Source organism: Bos taurus, chromosome 10 (assembly GCF_002263795.3).
Source record: "Bos taurus isolate L1 Dominette 01449 registration number 42190680 breed Hereford chromosome 10, ARS-UCD2.0, whole genome shotgun sequence".
Classification (NCBI taxonomy): Eukaryota; Metazoa; Chordata; class Mammalia; order Artiodactyla; family Bovidae; genus Bos; species Bos taurus.
The window spans coordinates 19,394,704-19,410,684 of record NC_037337.1 but is presented as its reverse complement, the minus strand read 5'-3'; the positions used below and the strand labels follow the sequence as shown (position 1 = coordinate 19,410,684).

At 36.5% G+C, this 15,981-nt stretch overlaps 1 protein-coding gene across 2 annotated transcripts in view; it reads right to left on the bottom strand.

Moving 5' to 3' along the window:
* The window catches only part of ARIH1 (ariadne RBR E3 ubiquitin protein ligase 1), a 108,029-nt gene that overhangs the window by 64,669 nt on the left and 27,379 nt on the right, over positions 1-15,981 (bottom strand). The window contains exon 2 of one of the 2 annotated variants that reach the window (XM_005211286.4): positions 13,650-13,717. The exons of the other annotated variant lie outside the window; for it this stretch is intronic. Coding sequence (XP_005211343.1) covers positions 13,650-13,717 — 68 coding nt within the window. The remainder of the gene's footprint in view (positions 1-13,649; positions 13,718-15,981) is intronic. 2 annotated transcript variants of the gene reach the window in all.

The following is a 15,981-nucleotide window of genomic DNA, read 5'->3' as shown; positions in this document are numbered from 1 at the left end:
GGAACAGCCAAAGAAGAATAGGAAGTTTTCAGAACAGAACTATGATATAAACCACTGCCCAAATCCTAGATCAACCTAGTGGGAATGGGAGGGGCAAAGTGAACATAGCAAAGATTTAGAAAACTGAACAGCTAATGGAATCAACCTGTACATAAGGTGAGAAAGAACTCTGGGTAGAACCTAACTGGGTTGACTTGTTTACTAAAACAAATAAAAGATCCTTAGCATTTTTGAATTGGAAAAGGAAATGGCAACCCACTCCAGTGTTCTTGCCTGGAGAATCCCAGGAATGGGGGAATCTGGTGGGCTTCCGTCTACGGGGTCGCACAGAGTTGGATACAACTGAAGCGACTTAGCAGCAGCAGCAGCATTTTTAAAACGATTTTAAGAAGACACAGAATCTCACATGCAGGAGAGAATACAGAACTACAGAAACAAATTAAGAATAACAAAAATCTGATCAACTATCAAGGGAGAAGACAATTACTTGAGTCTGACCCCAAGATGACCCAGATATTAGAATTATCAAAGACTTTTGAAGCAGCTGTTAAAAATATGACGCATTAGGTAAGGGTGAACACCTTAAAGTGAATGAAAGAAATTCTTAGGACAGAAGCTCAAAAGAAGAAGAACCAAATGGAAAATTTTAGGACTAAAAAACTCTAAGATCACTGGATGGGCTCAAGAGCACAGAGGAGATGAGAGAGCAGTCAGTGAACTCAAAGATATGTCAATAACAAGAGTGAGTGAGTGAGTGAGTGTGTGTATGGGTGTGTATGAAGTCTTGGGGCCCTGTGGGATAATATCAAAAGCTACCAGCCTAAAATTCTATATTCAATGAAAAGTATAGTTCAGGATTGAAGCAAAGGATATTCTCAGACAGAAGAAAACCAAGAGAACTCACTGCCAGCAGACCTGCTCTAAAGGAACTGCTAAAGAAGTTCTCCAAATAGAAAGGGAATGGTAGCAGAGGGTAACCTAGAATTTCAGCAAAGAAGGAAGAGCAACAGAAATGGTAAATGAGTAAATATCATAGTCTATTTTTCTCCTCTTATGTTTCTGAAAATATGCAGTACTGCTGAAACCAAAATTTATAACATGTTATGGTGAGGGGAAAGGTTAAATGTATACCGATGTAACATGTATGACAACTACAATACAAAAGGACAGATACAAACATTATCTATATAGCTATAAGGTTTCTATGTTTCACTTGAAGTGGGAAAATATTAACTCTAAGTAGACTGTGAAGTGAAATATTTGTATATAACGCCTAGAGGAACAACTTAAAAAGAGAGAGATAAAAGCACCAATACATATATAAAGTCGAATATTTTTAAAATTTCAATCCAAAAGAAAGCAGAAAAGGAGGACAAAAGAGAAAAATAATTTAAACCACCAAATTCAACCACATCAATAATTACATTAAATGTTAAAAATGGGGAAAAAACAAAAACAAAAAAACAACACTTAAAAGACAGAGAGAGAGAGAGAGAGAGTGAAGTCGCTCAGTCGTGTCCAACTCTTTGCAACCCCATGGGCTGTAGGAGTCTACTATGCTCCTCTGTCCATGGGATTCTCCAGGCAAGAGTTCTGGAGTGGGTTGCCATTTCCTTCTCCAGAGAATCTTCCTGACCCAGGGATTGAACCCAGGCCTCCTGCATTGTAGGCAGACACTTTACCGGCAATCCACAAAAGACAGAGATAACTACACAAATACCAAATTATTATGTTATATACCTGAAACTGATGTCGTATGTCAATTATGCTTTAATTAAAAAAAGAAATCTTTGTGCTGCTAAATGAAAATAAAAGAGACAGAAAGTTTAATTTTTTTTAAGGCAAAACTATATATTGTTTATATAACAACCCATTTTCCAATATAATGATATACAGAGACTAAAAATAAAAATTTTTTAAAAAGATGTATTATGCAAAACACAAATCAAGCACAAGCTGCAGCAGCTGTTTTTCTCAGACAAAGTAAACTTCAAAACAAGAAAGTTTACCAGTGATAAAGAGAAATCTCAGTGGAAAGGTCAAGTTACCAAGAAAACATGCACCTAACAATAAAGTCCCAAAATAAATGAGGCAAAAACTGACAGAAATGAAAGCAAAACAGACAAATCCACCCAATTATACTTAGAGATTTCAAAACTCCTCTCTCAGTAATCCACTGAACAGACGATTCAGAAAATAAACCATCTTCTATTAAGTAATCCAAGGGTCAACAAGGAAGTCTTGAAGAAAATTAGAAAACATCTTGAACTGAGGACTATGAAAATACAAAACATCAAAATTTGTGAAATGTAGCTAATGCTGTTTAGGAAGAAATTCATTGTGTTAAATGCTTACATTAGAAATGAAGAAAGATAAAAATTTTTTTTTAAAGCACAAACTACACCTCACACAAGCAGAAGAATTAATAAAAAGAAGTCAATAAAACTGAAGACAGAAAAACAAGAGAAAATAAATGAAACCAAAAGCTGTAGTAAACATGAACGGAATGCAAGCAAGGGCTAAACAAGGGACTGCTCTGCTGGTCCAGTGGCTAAGACTCTGCACTCCTAATGCAGGGGACCCAGGTCCAATCCCTGATGAGGGAACTAGATCCCACATGCAACAACTACGAGTTCATTCACATGCCGCAACTAGAAAATCCTGCATGCTGCAACTAAGACCCAGCACAGCCAAAAATACAGCCCACCAGGAAAAGTTTCAGTTTCTTATAAAGCTAAACATAATATTTAACCCCAAAATCTGACTATTGGGAATTTACCCAAGTGAAACAAAAACGTATGTTCACCCAAAATCCTGTATGAAGATGTCTGTGTGTGTGTGTGACAGTCGCTCAGTCGTGTCCAACCCTATGCGACCCACAGTCTACAGCCTGCGAGGCCCCTCTGTCCACAGGATTTTCCAGGCAAGTATTGGAGTGGGTTGCCATTTCCTCTCCAGATTTATATATATACATACAAACACACACACACACACACACGTATATAATAGCTTTATTCATACCTGGTAAAAACTGAGAACACTCTAAACGTTTTACAACTAGGGAATGTATAAACAAATGGTGGTACATCCACTGGATGGAATACTACTCATCAACAAAGAACTATTGTTACAACAGTACAGATGAATCTCAAATGCAAATTCTAAGTGAAAGGAGCTATACTCAAATGGCTACACATTATTGCAAGATTCCATTTTTATGACAAGGTAGAAAAGGCAAAATACAGAGATGGTATACAAATCTTCTAGTTGCCAGCGGTTGGGGGGTGGTATGATTTGGACAAACAGGATATAAGAATGGAGCCTTTTAGAGGGTAATAATGGAACTGTTCTATAAGCTGGCTGAGATGGAATTTATATTCTCTAGGCATTTGTCAAAACTCATGGAATTATATATCTAAAAGTGACTATGCCAAAGCCTTTAACTGCGTGGATTACAACAAACTGGAAATTTCTTTAAGAGATGGGAATACCAGACCACTCTACTTGCCTCCTGAAAAATCTGTATGCAGCTCAAGAAGCAAGAATTAGAACCGGACATGGGACAATGGACTGGTTCCAAACTGAGAAAGGAGTACGTCAAGGATGTACATTGTCTTATATCAATAACCTCAGATATCCAGATGATACCACCCTTATGGCAGAAAGCTAAGAGAAACTAAGAGCCTCTTGCTGAAAGTGAAAGATGAGAGTGAAAAAGCTGGCTTAAAACTCAACATTCAAAAAAACTAAGACCATGGCATCTGGTCCCATCATTTTCTGGCAAATTGATGGGAAACAATGCAAACAGTGAGACTTTATTTTCTTGGGCTCCAAAATCACTGCAGATGGTGACTGCAGCCATGAAATTAAAAGAAGCTTGCTCCTTGGAAAAGTTATGACCAACCTGGACAGCATATTAAAAAGCAGAGACATTACTTTACCAACAAATGTCCCTCTAGTCAAAGCTATGGTTTTTCTGGTAGTCATGTACAGATGTGAGAGTTGGACCATAAAGAAAGCTGAGTGCCTAAGAATTGATGCTTTTGAACTGTGGTGTTGGAGAAGACTCTTGAGAGTCCTTTGGACTTCAAGGAGAACAAATCAGTCAATCCTAAAGGAAATCAGTCCTGAATATTCATTGGAAGGACTGAAGCTAAACCTCCAATACTTTGGCCACCTGTTGTGAAGAACTGACTCATTGGAAAAGACCCTGATGCTGGGAAAGATTGAGGGCAGGAGAAGGGAATGACAGAGGATGAGACAGCTGGATGGCATCACCAACTTGATGGTGATGGACAGGGAAGCCAGGACTGCTACAATCCATGGGGTCCCAAAGAGTTGGACAGGACTGAGAGACTGAACTGAAAAGTATAAATTTAGTGTATGCAAATTCAAATATAAATTTAAAATATAAATAAATTATAAAAGTAATTAACTTGTACTAGAGTACCCATAATGGAATTCTATTAAAAGTGCAATGATACCTTACAACCCATCAATCACACTCCTGGGTATTTTTATACCCACTAATTCAAAAACATACATGCACTGCAATGGTCACAGTAGCAGTGTGTGAAACTGGCAAGATATGGAAGCAACCTAAGCATCCATCAACAGAAGAATGGATGCAGATGTGGTGTATATACATGCAATGGAATATTACTCAGGCACAAAAGGAATGAATTTTTGACATTTGCAGCAACGTGGATAGACTTGGTGGTCACTCAGTTCAGTTCACTCCCTCAGTCGTGTCCAACTCTTTGCGACCCCATGGACTGCAGCACACCAGGCCTCCCTGTCCCTCACCAACTCCCGGAGTTTACCCAAGCTCATGTCCATTGAGTCAGTGATGCCACCCAACCATCTCATCCTCTGTCGTCCCCCTCTCCTCCTGCCTTCAATCTTTCTCAGCATCAGGGTCTTTTCAAATGAGTCAGCTCTTCGCATCAGGTGGCCAAAGTATTAGAGTTTCAGCTTCAACATCAGTCCTTCCAATGAATACTCAGGACTGATCTCTTTTAGGGTGAACTGGTTGGACCTCCTTGCTGTCCAAGGGACTCTCAAGAGTCTTCTCCAACACCACAGTTCAAAAGCACCAATTTTTATTGGTGTTTCTTAAAAAAAAAATAAGAAGATACAAACAAGCCAAACAAAATCAGTTAATGAGCAAAATCACCATAATTAGAAAATTAATACTTGCAGCAATATACTTAACCTTTAGGACAATAAGGCAATCCAAAATTTCACATGATCTCTAGTTACAAGCTCTAAAACAATGGTTTCCCCATTCTGGCTACATATTAGGATCTCCTCTGGAAATGTAAAAATATCAATACATGACTTGAGCACCAGCAATGTGGTTTCAACTGTCTGGAATGGGAAATGGACACGTGTACTTTTCATCCAACTATAATATAACCTGCAGTTCCCCCAGACAAGAGTAGTATGCAGCCAGAATTAGGGATTAATACCCTGAACAATTTCCCACTATGAGGGCTCTGAAGTGTATGAACTTATGAACACTGTGTCCCATATGAACACAGTGGCTTAGTGTTTCAGTAATTTGAAGAAAATTACATTCTACAGTTATAGCAGTAGCGCTTGCTTTAAAAGTATGTCCAAAGTTCCATTTCTGGATCTTTAAAAAGTGGGTCTCATATGACAACTGTCCCAGCTGACTTTATGCACTATCATCCTCTATTCTTTGATCAAATGGTCCTCAACTATGGTAGTCCATTAGAATATGAAGCACTTTAAAAAACTGATGTGCAAGCCACATCCAAGGCTAAATACATCAGAAGCAAAGTAAGGGAGGAGAGGTGGAGGAGGGGACTGGGTGCAAAAGGGAAAAATCTTGGCATTACCATTTACTGAAAGCTTCCTGGCATTCCAACATGCAGCCAAGGTGGAGAACCACAGTTCTAGATGTATGCATACATGCAGACATGCCCACACTCTAGAGTATGACAGAATTTCCTGGCAGATCAACCAAGCTATTGAATGCCATTCCTAGGATTAGTACTATGGAGAAGCAACTATTTTTGAAAAGTCTCAATAGATAATCCTTATTTTAGGGGAAAGCTAAATATTAGATGAAAGGGTTTTATAATATAAAACAGCAGTCTAAGATGAAACAACAAAAAAATTAAAAAAAATAATAACCCAATTATCATACACAGAAAAGACCCCACAAAGGCTAGCTTTCTCTCAAAATTTGATCTAAAATAGAACAGGTTGTAGATTCCATTTCAAAACTCAGTCTGACAATTTTCCTACACGAGAATGGGCTCATGCTTCTATGTTTCTATTCACCTTAATCTGACCTCCTTAAGAGGGCTTCCCGGGTGGCTCAAACGGTGAAGTGTCTGCCTGCGATGCAGTAGACCTGGGTTCGATCCCTGGGTCGGGAAGATCCCCTGGAGAAAGAAATGGCAACCCATTCCAGTACTCTTGACTGAAAAATCCCATGGACTGAGGAGCCTGGTAGGCTACAGTCCATGAGGTAGCAAAGAGTCAGATGTCCTTAAGACAGCTACTGCCAATTTAAATTTTTACAAGCTATTAATGTGCCTTTTAAAGCAATATAGGAACCCAAAAGCCATAAAGTACAAAAACTTCTGTATAGAAATATTTGCAACACCTACAATAAAAGGTAAATAAACACGTATGTCCATAAAAGACAAATAATCCAACAAAAATAGGCAGTTTATGAATTCAAAGAATATAACTGGCCCAAAAGGAAATATTTGATCTCCTTAATACAGGTACTGCTGCTGCTGCTGCTGCTGCTAAGTCGCTTCAGTCGTGTCCAACTCTGTGCGACCCCACAGATGGCAGCCCACCAGGCTCCCCCGTCCCTGGGATTCTCCAGGCAAGAACACTGGAGTGGGTTGCCATTTCCTTCTCCAATGCATGAAAGTGGAAAGTGAAAGTGAAGTCGCTCAGTCGTGTCCAACTCTGCGATCCCATAGACTGCAGCCCACCAGGCTCCTCCGTCCATGGGATTTTCCAGGCAAGAGTAGTGGAGTGGGGTGCCATCGCCTTCTCCGTAATATAGGTACAGGCTGTTTTTAATTTAGCACAATGGCCAAGATCTTAAAAAAAAAATTATAATATTTGGAAACAAAGATGTGGGGAAACGGCCCACAACATGTTAGTGAGATGACAACTCTCTTAAAACCTCTGTAACAACAGTTTAGCAGAACTGATCAAAACTTAAAATGCATCTAGAAATTTTACTTTTAGGAACCTACCCAAAAGAAATCTTCAAGTGTAAAAGGGTAAGAATAAGAAAGTAGACATGCACGTTATTTGTAACAGCAATAAAGCAAAGATAACCTACATTCTCCCAAAAGACTGCCTATAAATTATGCTATATCCATACTTAAAATATTATGCAGCAATTTAAAAAACAAAATAGACCTGTGAACACTATAATGGAAGGATATTACTGAGATACCACTGACTGAAAAAAGCAAGTTTCTGAGCAATGCACAATATTCCATTTTTGTGGGGTTGTTTTTTTTTTTTAAGTAAATTTCTATGACATACTGAATGTGCAATTTTAAAAGTTTAGAAAACTATCCCTAAGAATTATATCCCCAGGGACTGGTTTAGGAATAGGGTGATAACATGTCCCTTGATTTACAGAACCAATCCAAATTTTTTGGCCAACCCAGTACTTCAAAAATGCGTCCCACAAAATCATAATCACTCAAGAATTAGTTAGGAATGCAGAATCCTAAATCCCAATCCACATTGTATGCACATTAAAATTTGAGAAGCACTGGTACAAACTATGTAAGGAAGCAACATTCTGAGCTGGTCACACTAACTGTAAAAAGTTTCATTTCCAAATTCTCAGATTTAATTAAATACCTGATTTCCTTCTAAGAAATTATCATGTATAATTCAGGTATAAACATCTTCCCTTTAAAAGTATGTAAGAATGCTGAGAACTTTATACCAAGAGTCAATAAAAGACTGCAATACAATTAACAGTTAATGACATACAATAAATACATACAATAAATTCTCTAGGTATCAAAAGCTCACACTGTACGATATACAAAATTAAAGAGTAGGATCCTGTCACCAAAAGACACTCTTGACTTTCATCAATCAGGGTTAGGTGCCAGAAGAGAAAGCACTAGGTATTTTGAGGAAAGGGAGAGTTAATAAGAGCAACTGGGTACTTAATAGTTGCAAGGACTGGAAGAATGGGGCTGTAAGGCTATGACCATCTCCAAGAATGACACCAGAACACGAGACAACTGAAGCACAAGGGACTCTCTGCCCTTAAGCCAGCAACGTGCAAGTGTGTGCTCAGTTGCTTCACTGCTGTCTGACTCTTTGGGACCCTACAGACTGTAGCCCACCAGGCTCCTGAGTCCACAAGATTCTCCAAGCAAGGATACTGGAATGGCTTGCCATGTCCTTCTCCAAGGGATCTTCCAAACCCAGGGATTGAAGCTGGGTTTCCAGCATTGCAGGCAGATTCTTTATTGACTGAGCTACCAACAGAGCTACTAAATTCAAGAATGGCAGCTAACTGTGATCCAAGGGATCAAAGAGTCACCACAACAACTGCCTCCAGATAACCATGAAACAAGGGGATGCACACACAAGAGCCTCCCTACCGCCTCTGCTACAAATGCCTCTTGATAACATAGAAAGGTGAAGAATGGATAATGCGATGCTGCATTTCTGCTACTGCAGAAAAATATCAAATTTTCACAACCCAGAAAAAAGCAGCAGGGAGGAATGGGGGGCAGAAAAGGGAAGAAAGATGAACTTCCTTCACACCTCTCAAATATGTATCTATTAAATAACTGGCAGCAACTATTTCACATCTAAAAAACCCTAAATGCAAAACAGTCTTAGAAATAAAGTTTTTGGCTTTCTACTCCATCCTCCTAATTACGGAGATTAGGAGGATGAGGAAGACCATCACAGAATTCTCAGATGGCTTAAACACTATATAAATAGGAAAAAAATTTACAACACTAATCCTCAAAGTTTCCAATTTTGAATATTTACTTCTAAGCAACTATCAGGAGAAGGAAGGTAAAAAAAAAGGCGGGGGGTGTGCAGGAATGTTGAGGGTAATGTTCTTGAGATACTTTTCCACTGAAGTGCTTCCTGGAGATTATTTCAGTAAGAAGTTCATACTCTACTCACTACCCTTTGATATTATTTTTAAAAAATTTAACACTAACAAGTTTTGACTAACTATTTTAATTCTGTAGATCCATGATACTTTACTTGAAAGTTTTCTGAGGTAAGCATCTGAACTATAAACTTAATCTTGATGTACCAAAAGTTGTTACTGAATGCACCCAGCCAACCACCCATCAATAACATTTCAAATTTGAAATTTGCTCTTCTTCACTTGCCCTTGTATAGGCATTTTATGAAGGGAATTACTTCTACGTCATCTCAAATTTGAAGAGTCAAAGATTTCACCTCTAGAGAATGTCAAGAGTTTAGTCAGAATAAGACAAATGTTTCTATAAATGGAAGGATACTAAACTGTGTATAATCACTTAAATTTTTCTGTAAAAATCCAAATGCAAACCAAACGGGTTGGGTGGAAGGGATATTATTTACATGAACAGTAGAAACAATATGTAAAACTTCTTTTTTACAACAGAAAAACCAATTCATGACTTTAAATAGCACTATCTAGTTTCACATGTAGCTGAACAATAGCCAAGTTACACAACAATCTTTTAAATCTTTTAACTCTTTTAAAACTTTTTAGATCTTTTAACTCTTTTAAATCTTCACCACTACATGAGGCCCCATTCAAACAAGATTTTGGTGGACCTCAGTCTCCTAACTGCCATTAGGAGCAGGGAAAAAACTAGGATTTCCCTGGTGGTACAGTGGATAAGAATCCATCTGGCAGTGCAGGGGACATGAATTCAATCCCTGATCCAGGAAGATTCCACATGCAGCAGAGCAACTAAGCCCAGGAGCCACAACTTCTGAGCCTGCTCACCCCAACTAGAGGAAGCTTGCACACACTTACGAAGACCCATCGACACCAAAAATAAAAGAATGAAGTTTTCAAAAAATGAAATAAATCACAGGGATATAACGTACAACATGATGACTGCAGTTAATTTCATATTGTATATCTGAAAGCTGCTAGGAGAACAGATCTTAAAAATTCTCATTACAAGGGGGAAAAAATCTAAAAGGCAAGGCCAAGAACCAGGTAACTCCAATTCCAAACTATCTTGGCATAATGGAGCTAATCTAAACCACAAATGAAGATTATATATAAACCACCTTATCCTATTTTAATATTTTTTTCATAGCTCTGAAACTGTGAGAAATAATTAAGATTATTTAGCAACCCTGAGTCATCTACTCATATTCTCTCCTCTGGATTCCAATGGTCAAGCCCAAAGTATTAGCATTCCCCATACCTATGTGGCACATACTAAAAGTGTTCCAGCAAACACAGAAACAAAACATCTGAGTGACTTCAATGTACTGTCACTTCTCACACTAACAGCCATCTTCAAACTATCTAAAGATGGCACACAAAAATTAGTTCTACAACGCAAACTGAATATTGTTAAGTCTTGGTTTTTCAAATTGCTGTATAGTTGCTTTACTCTGCTGTGTCAATTTCTGCTATACAGCAAAGTGAATCAGCCATACATATACACATATCCGTCCTCTTGGATTTTCTTCTCATTTAGATCACTACAGAGCACTGGGTGGAGTTCTCCATGCTACACAGTAGGTTCTCATTAAGCAGTCTTGTATGTAGTTATTTCTCCATGTGGAGGCACTTAGAAAAACACACACATGCACATTCCCGGCTACTACTGTTTTGTTTTTTTTAAATAGTATCTGACCTAGTGCTTTAAGCGATTTCTTTTAACCAATATCCTTCTGTTCCCAACACAGCAACTCAAAACAGCTATTGGTAAGTGACAGGATTTTGATTAGCAACTGACTGATTACTTCTTATTCATAACCTATACATGTATATATGGTACACAAAATTTTGTAGAATATTTTAGATGTGCGATTATTTGAAAATCATAGGGCTTATACTTTGAGTTGTGAAAGTTTTAAGCAAATTTTTAAAGCATCTTACAAATGCTTTTTTATGAAAAATTTTACTTGAAAATAAAGAGATTGTAAATGTCTTTAAAGATCATAAATGCAAATGATCCTAAAATAGACAAAAATATATAATATATACTCTTGTATCATTTAAAGGAAGTTTTACAAGTAAGCTGTAACAGGTCATGTACATCTCCAGTACATTCTCTTGCTAATTATCCTCAAAATACACAGCTCAACGGTTAAGAATTAAATAAGAACCATGTGATACATACAACTGGAATCTTCCTTCATGAAGGCTTGGACTAAGAACATTTTTACATATATCTGCAGAGAGGATTTTAAAGAATGAAGTATCACTAAATGTGGACCTTTAATGATGGGACTGCACTGAATCACTTGATTTTTTTTTTAGAGTATGTACACAGTTTTAGAAGGTAATGGTAACCTCAAAGCTTAACAACCATCTTGGCCATATCCCAGATGCTATTTATTTCCAATCCTTTGAGGCAACCATTTACAATTCTTTTAGCTGTTTCTCCTTGTTTTTAAATTTATCCTAAATAATATGCTTATGCTCATATAGTTACTATCTTTCCATTTTAGATATTACCACATTCCTTGTGAAAGCTGAAGATTCAGCACTCTTACAGGCACCCTCTCTGAAATCATTTTTATATAATTTTATCTTAGTTTTTTATCTGTCATCATATGTATTACTTTAAACCACAAATTACAGATGGGAGAAAAGAACTACAAAAACTATCCTATTAAGAACTCAATAAGAAAAGGCACAAAGGATATGAAATGGCAATTCAAAAAAAATGTTAAAACAACCAAATAATATTTTATCAGACTAATGGAAATTTTAGGATTCTTAACAGTTGTCAGTTATAGATTAAAGTTTATTGACAAAAGCATAAACAAGCACAACTTTAAAAAAATCAAATCTTAGCAATGATTTAGATACAGTTCAACAGTTTCCTCTTCACCGCCTTACTAAGAATTCCTTTTCATAAAGACATAGATTAACTAGATTTTGTAAAGGTGCTACCAACATACATTTTTAAAAAAGTGAAAACCAAAAAGCAGAAGTTACTTTTGAAATGGCAATAGTGGCAGTCAACATTAGAACATACTTAGGTCTCTGAAATTCAGAACTATTTTTCTTTATACTGAGTTGGACTACTAGGTCTGACAATTCTGAAGAAACTATAGATTCATGACTAATATTCATGCCACACAAAAAGATAATAATTTGTGATTTATTTTACACCACGAAATACCTAAAAAACATTTGAAAGAAGGTATGAAAATTTTAAAAAGTTAACCAAAAAGGTTTCTAAGATCAAAAAATCCTGGTGTGTGTGGGGAAGATCTTAAAATACACCGAAACACCTCAACACTACTGATTAAAGATCTCTCTCTACTACAGTACACCAAGAAACGGCACTTCAAAATACATTTTCACATTCAAGTGACAGTATACTAGATCTCTTCAATATAGCATAGAGAGTTTATTATAACTATTAACTTTTGGGGCCAGAATTTACGCTACCGATATCTAAGATCTTCATTTTAAAGTCATTTTGAACATCTCGTAATCTTCACTGAAATCCAAATGCCAACTTTTATCTGCCTTTTCACTCAGGAAGCCTTGAGAAACACTATAATTACCTGCTAGAAAAACCACCCCTGTCTTTTGGAAGCACAACAGCAAAGAAAATGATGCAAATATCTGTATCATTCAGTTATCCCTATAAAATCTCACTTTACAACCAATACTAGAGTAATAAATAAGCAATCCAACACTTTACCATATTACACAATATATAAGCCTTTCACGTCTTTTTCTTCAAATGTTTGCACTGTACTGCCTAAGTTCTTATAACTTGGCTGTGATTTACCTCTTAGGATTAAGTATAAAAGTGCTGTTGCTCTCTCATTTTAATCCAACATTTACCCAAAAAAAGCCAGGAAGAGCTATTACAAGTGTGATCATTTAGCAAGTAAACGGATACAAATATGAGTAAATGGTACCAATATTTAAGTAAAAATCCTTAAGGTTCCTTACATAAGTTAAAAGAACCACCAGGATTTAATTATTTTCATCAAAATAGGATCAGATATATAACATTAATACATAAATATATATGCATGGCCAGATCAATCTATTTTTCCTGCTTCTTCTCCCAGTTTTACAAATGGGATTTTCTGTTGTCATAGATTCTGAAAATCAACCAGGTTCATGAATCAAGCAAGCATCATAAATATCTTCCATTTAATCATTTCTATTATTCATCATTTTTAAAAAGATAGTGGCAAACATCAATTTACTTTGTTGCCTGAATACCAAGTAAACTTCTGGCTTAAAAAACAGTAAAACTGTGCCCTTTATAAACAGATATGTCAAATTTGTCATGTCAGAACAGGCTTTCCATATCGATTTATAGGATAAATTGTATGCCCTTAAATAACTAGATGCTGCTATCAATATGTGCTCACATATACATATGTTAATAATCCTTTAATAACTTGTCTTTGGAATGATTCTGTCCTACCTTTGCTGCTGCAGCCCTCCTGTCCTTTGCATCACTGAATTCATACGTCTGGAAGTACCCAATATGCACTGTAACAGACAGATGGACAGATCAATGGGCCACAGCGGCAAAGGCCAGATAGACAGACTTGATTAAAAATTAAAATCAAAGTATATACAGGTGAGGGAGGAACCAGAAAACATACCTACATTCTATAGTAAAATACCTAAACTTCATATCTGCAACTCTCCCATACATATACTAAATAAACTATTCTTGACTTCCATGTTATTCCCTTTCAAGTAGAAATAGTACCATTGCCAAAGGCAAAATAATCAGTATTTTTAATACCATCAGCAGTTACCAATATAGCAGGTATTTCTGTAATCACACCACACAATTTCTTCAAATAGAGGTTGCTCTTTAACACACAAGAAGCTATCACATCCAAAGACTTTCTATGAAATATTAAAATGGCAATTATTACACACAACAATTTCTAATGTAGTGCCAAGGCCTGTGTGATTCGAGTTTATTAGTGGGAATCATTGAATGAAAGTCATATTTCAGCATTTTATTATTGTGTACTTTCGTGACTATGTAAAAATGTTTGCTCACACCACATCTAGATTACTTGGGTGGCTTAAAACAATGTGTTAGTGCCATTTAGGCCAATTTCTAAGATAAAGTAAAACACTTACAAACAAAACTATCAACAGTATTTTTTAAAGCGATGTGGAGTTTTCCTGTTACCTCGAATCCATACACCATAAAATTCAAAGTATGTGATTCAGTGGTTTTGATTACATTCAGAGTTGTGACACATAGATGTGTTAACCATCAATTTTAGAACATTTCATCACCCCCAAAACAAACCCCATACTCACTAGCAGTCACTCCCTGTTTTCCTCTTTCCCCATCCAGCCTGTTTTTTGTCTCCAAGGACTTGCCTATTCTGGACACTTCATATAAATGGCATCATATAGTATGATGAGTCCTATGCAACTGGTTAATTTCCTCATTTAGTTTTACTTATCTAGGAAGATTAACAAGCTGAGAGCTTGCCATGAACATCAAATAAGCCTGCTTTACTGGGAGAATGGAAAGGAATTATTAATTCAGAAAGTGAAATGCAGACTGCTTAAAGCTTCAACTACATTATAATAGATGAGCAAAAGAAACTGATTAAAATTATATAATTGATATAAAGTCACACAGCTGATAAAAGGTTAAAAAAAAAATAGCTGGAACTAAGTTCTATACAATGTCAAAGTCTTAACCACTAAACTATTTTGTCTCCTAATAAAATAATTCAATTCTCACTGATGCTACCTCCTAATACCTGAATACCTCTCCTACCTCTCCATTCCTGCTTTCACAACCTCATCGTGTATTTCTTGCCCAGATTATAATACATTTCTCATTACTCTCCCTGCTTCCTAATGTCACCCTGTTCTCATTTACTCCCTATACTGCCAACAAAGTGGTACTTCTCAACACTAATCCTATATTAAGAGTTTACAGTTGTTTCAACTGGCCCCATCTCATTTAGCACTATGCTAAAACCTTTCACAAAATGCATAACCTGTCTAGGTCCAGCTCTGACCACACTACTTCCCAATCCTAATTGTTCATTCAACAATTTAGACCATTAACAGCTTCTACCTTTTGTACATTCTATTGCTCTTGCTCCTCTGTCTGGAATTCCATCTCCAATCCCATTTGCCTAACTAAGTTACTATTCATTTTTCAAAACCCAGCTTCAGACCCACTTCTACCTGTCGGTACTTTCCAGAAAATAGCACTAAACATTCCTTTTTGATTCCTGTAATTCTACTGCTGGACATGTCACTGTATTATAATTTATTTACACAAACCACCTTAAACAACTGTCCAGTATCTGTAGTCCCCCAGAACAGTGTAGCTAAGAAAATATTAGGTAAAAATCAATCAAGTACTCAACTTATATACTGTTCTCAATTAAACCGAAGCATTATTTTTGGAATCCATAAAATAATCATATTTAGGATCTTAAAAGGAGGATAAAAATCAGGTTAGGAGAATTGTGGGGGTTCTATTTCTAAGAGAAAAGTACTAAGAATAAAGATAATAAGAGTAGTGATTAGCTCTGAGGGAGGGAATCAGGTAGTTAAGATATTAAGGCAGGAAATTTTCTTTTTTATCTTTTGTACTTTTTGAATTTTGAGCCAAGAAAATATATGCACAAACAAAAAGATGACAGTCTAATCCTTAACAAATATATCAACAGTCTTAGAATACTAAAGCTGTTTAAAAAAATTTTTTTTTATCAGAGGCTATACAGTTCAGTCATATTGGCCCCAGTATGCAACTT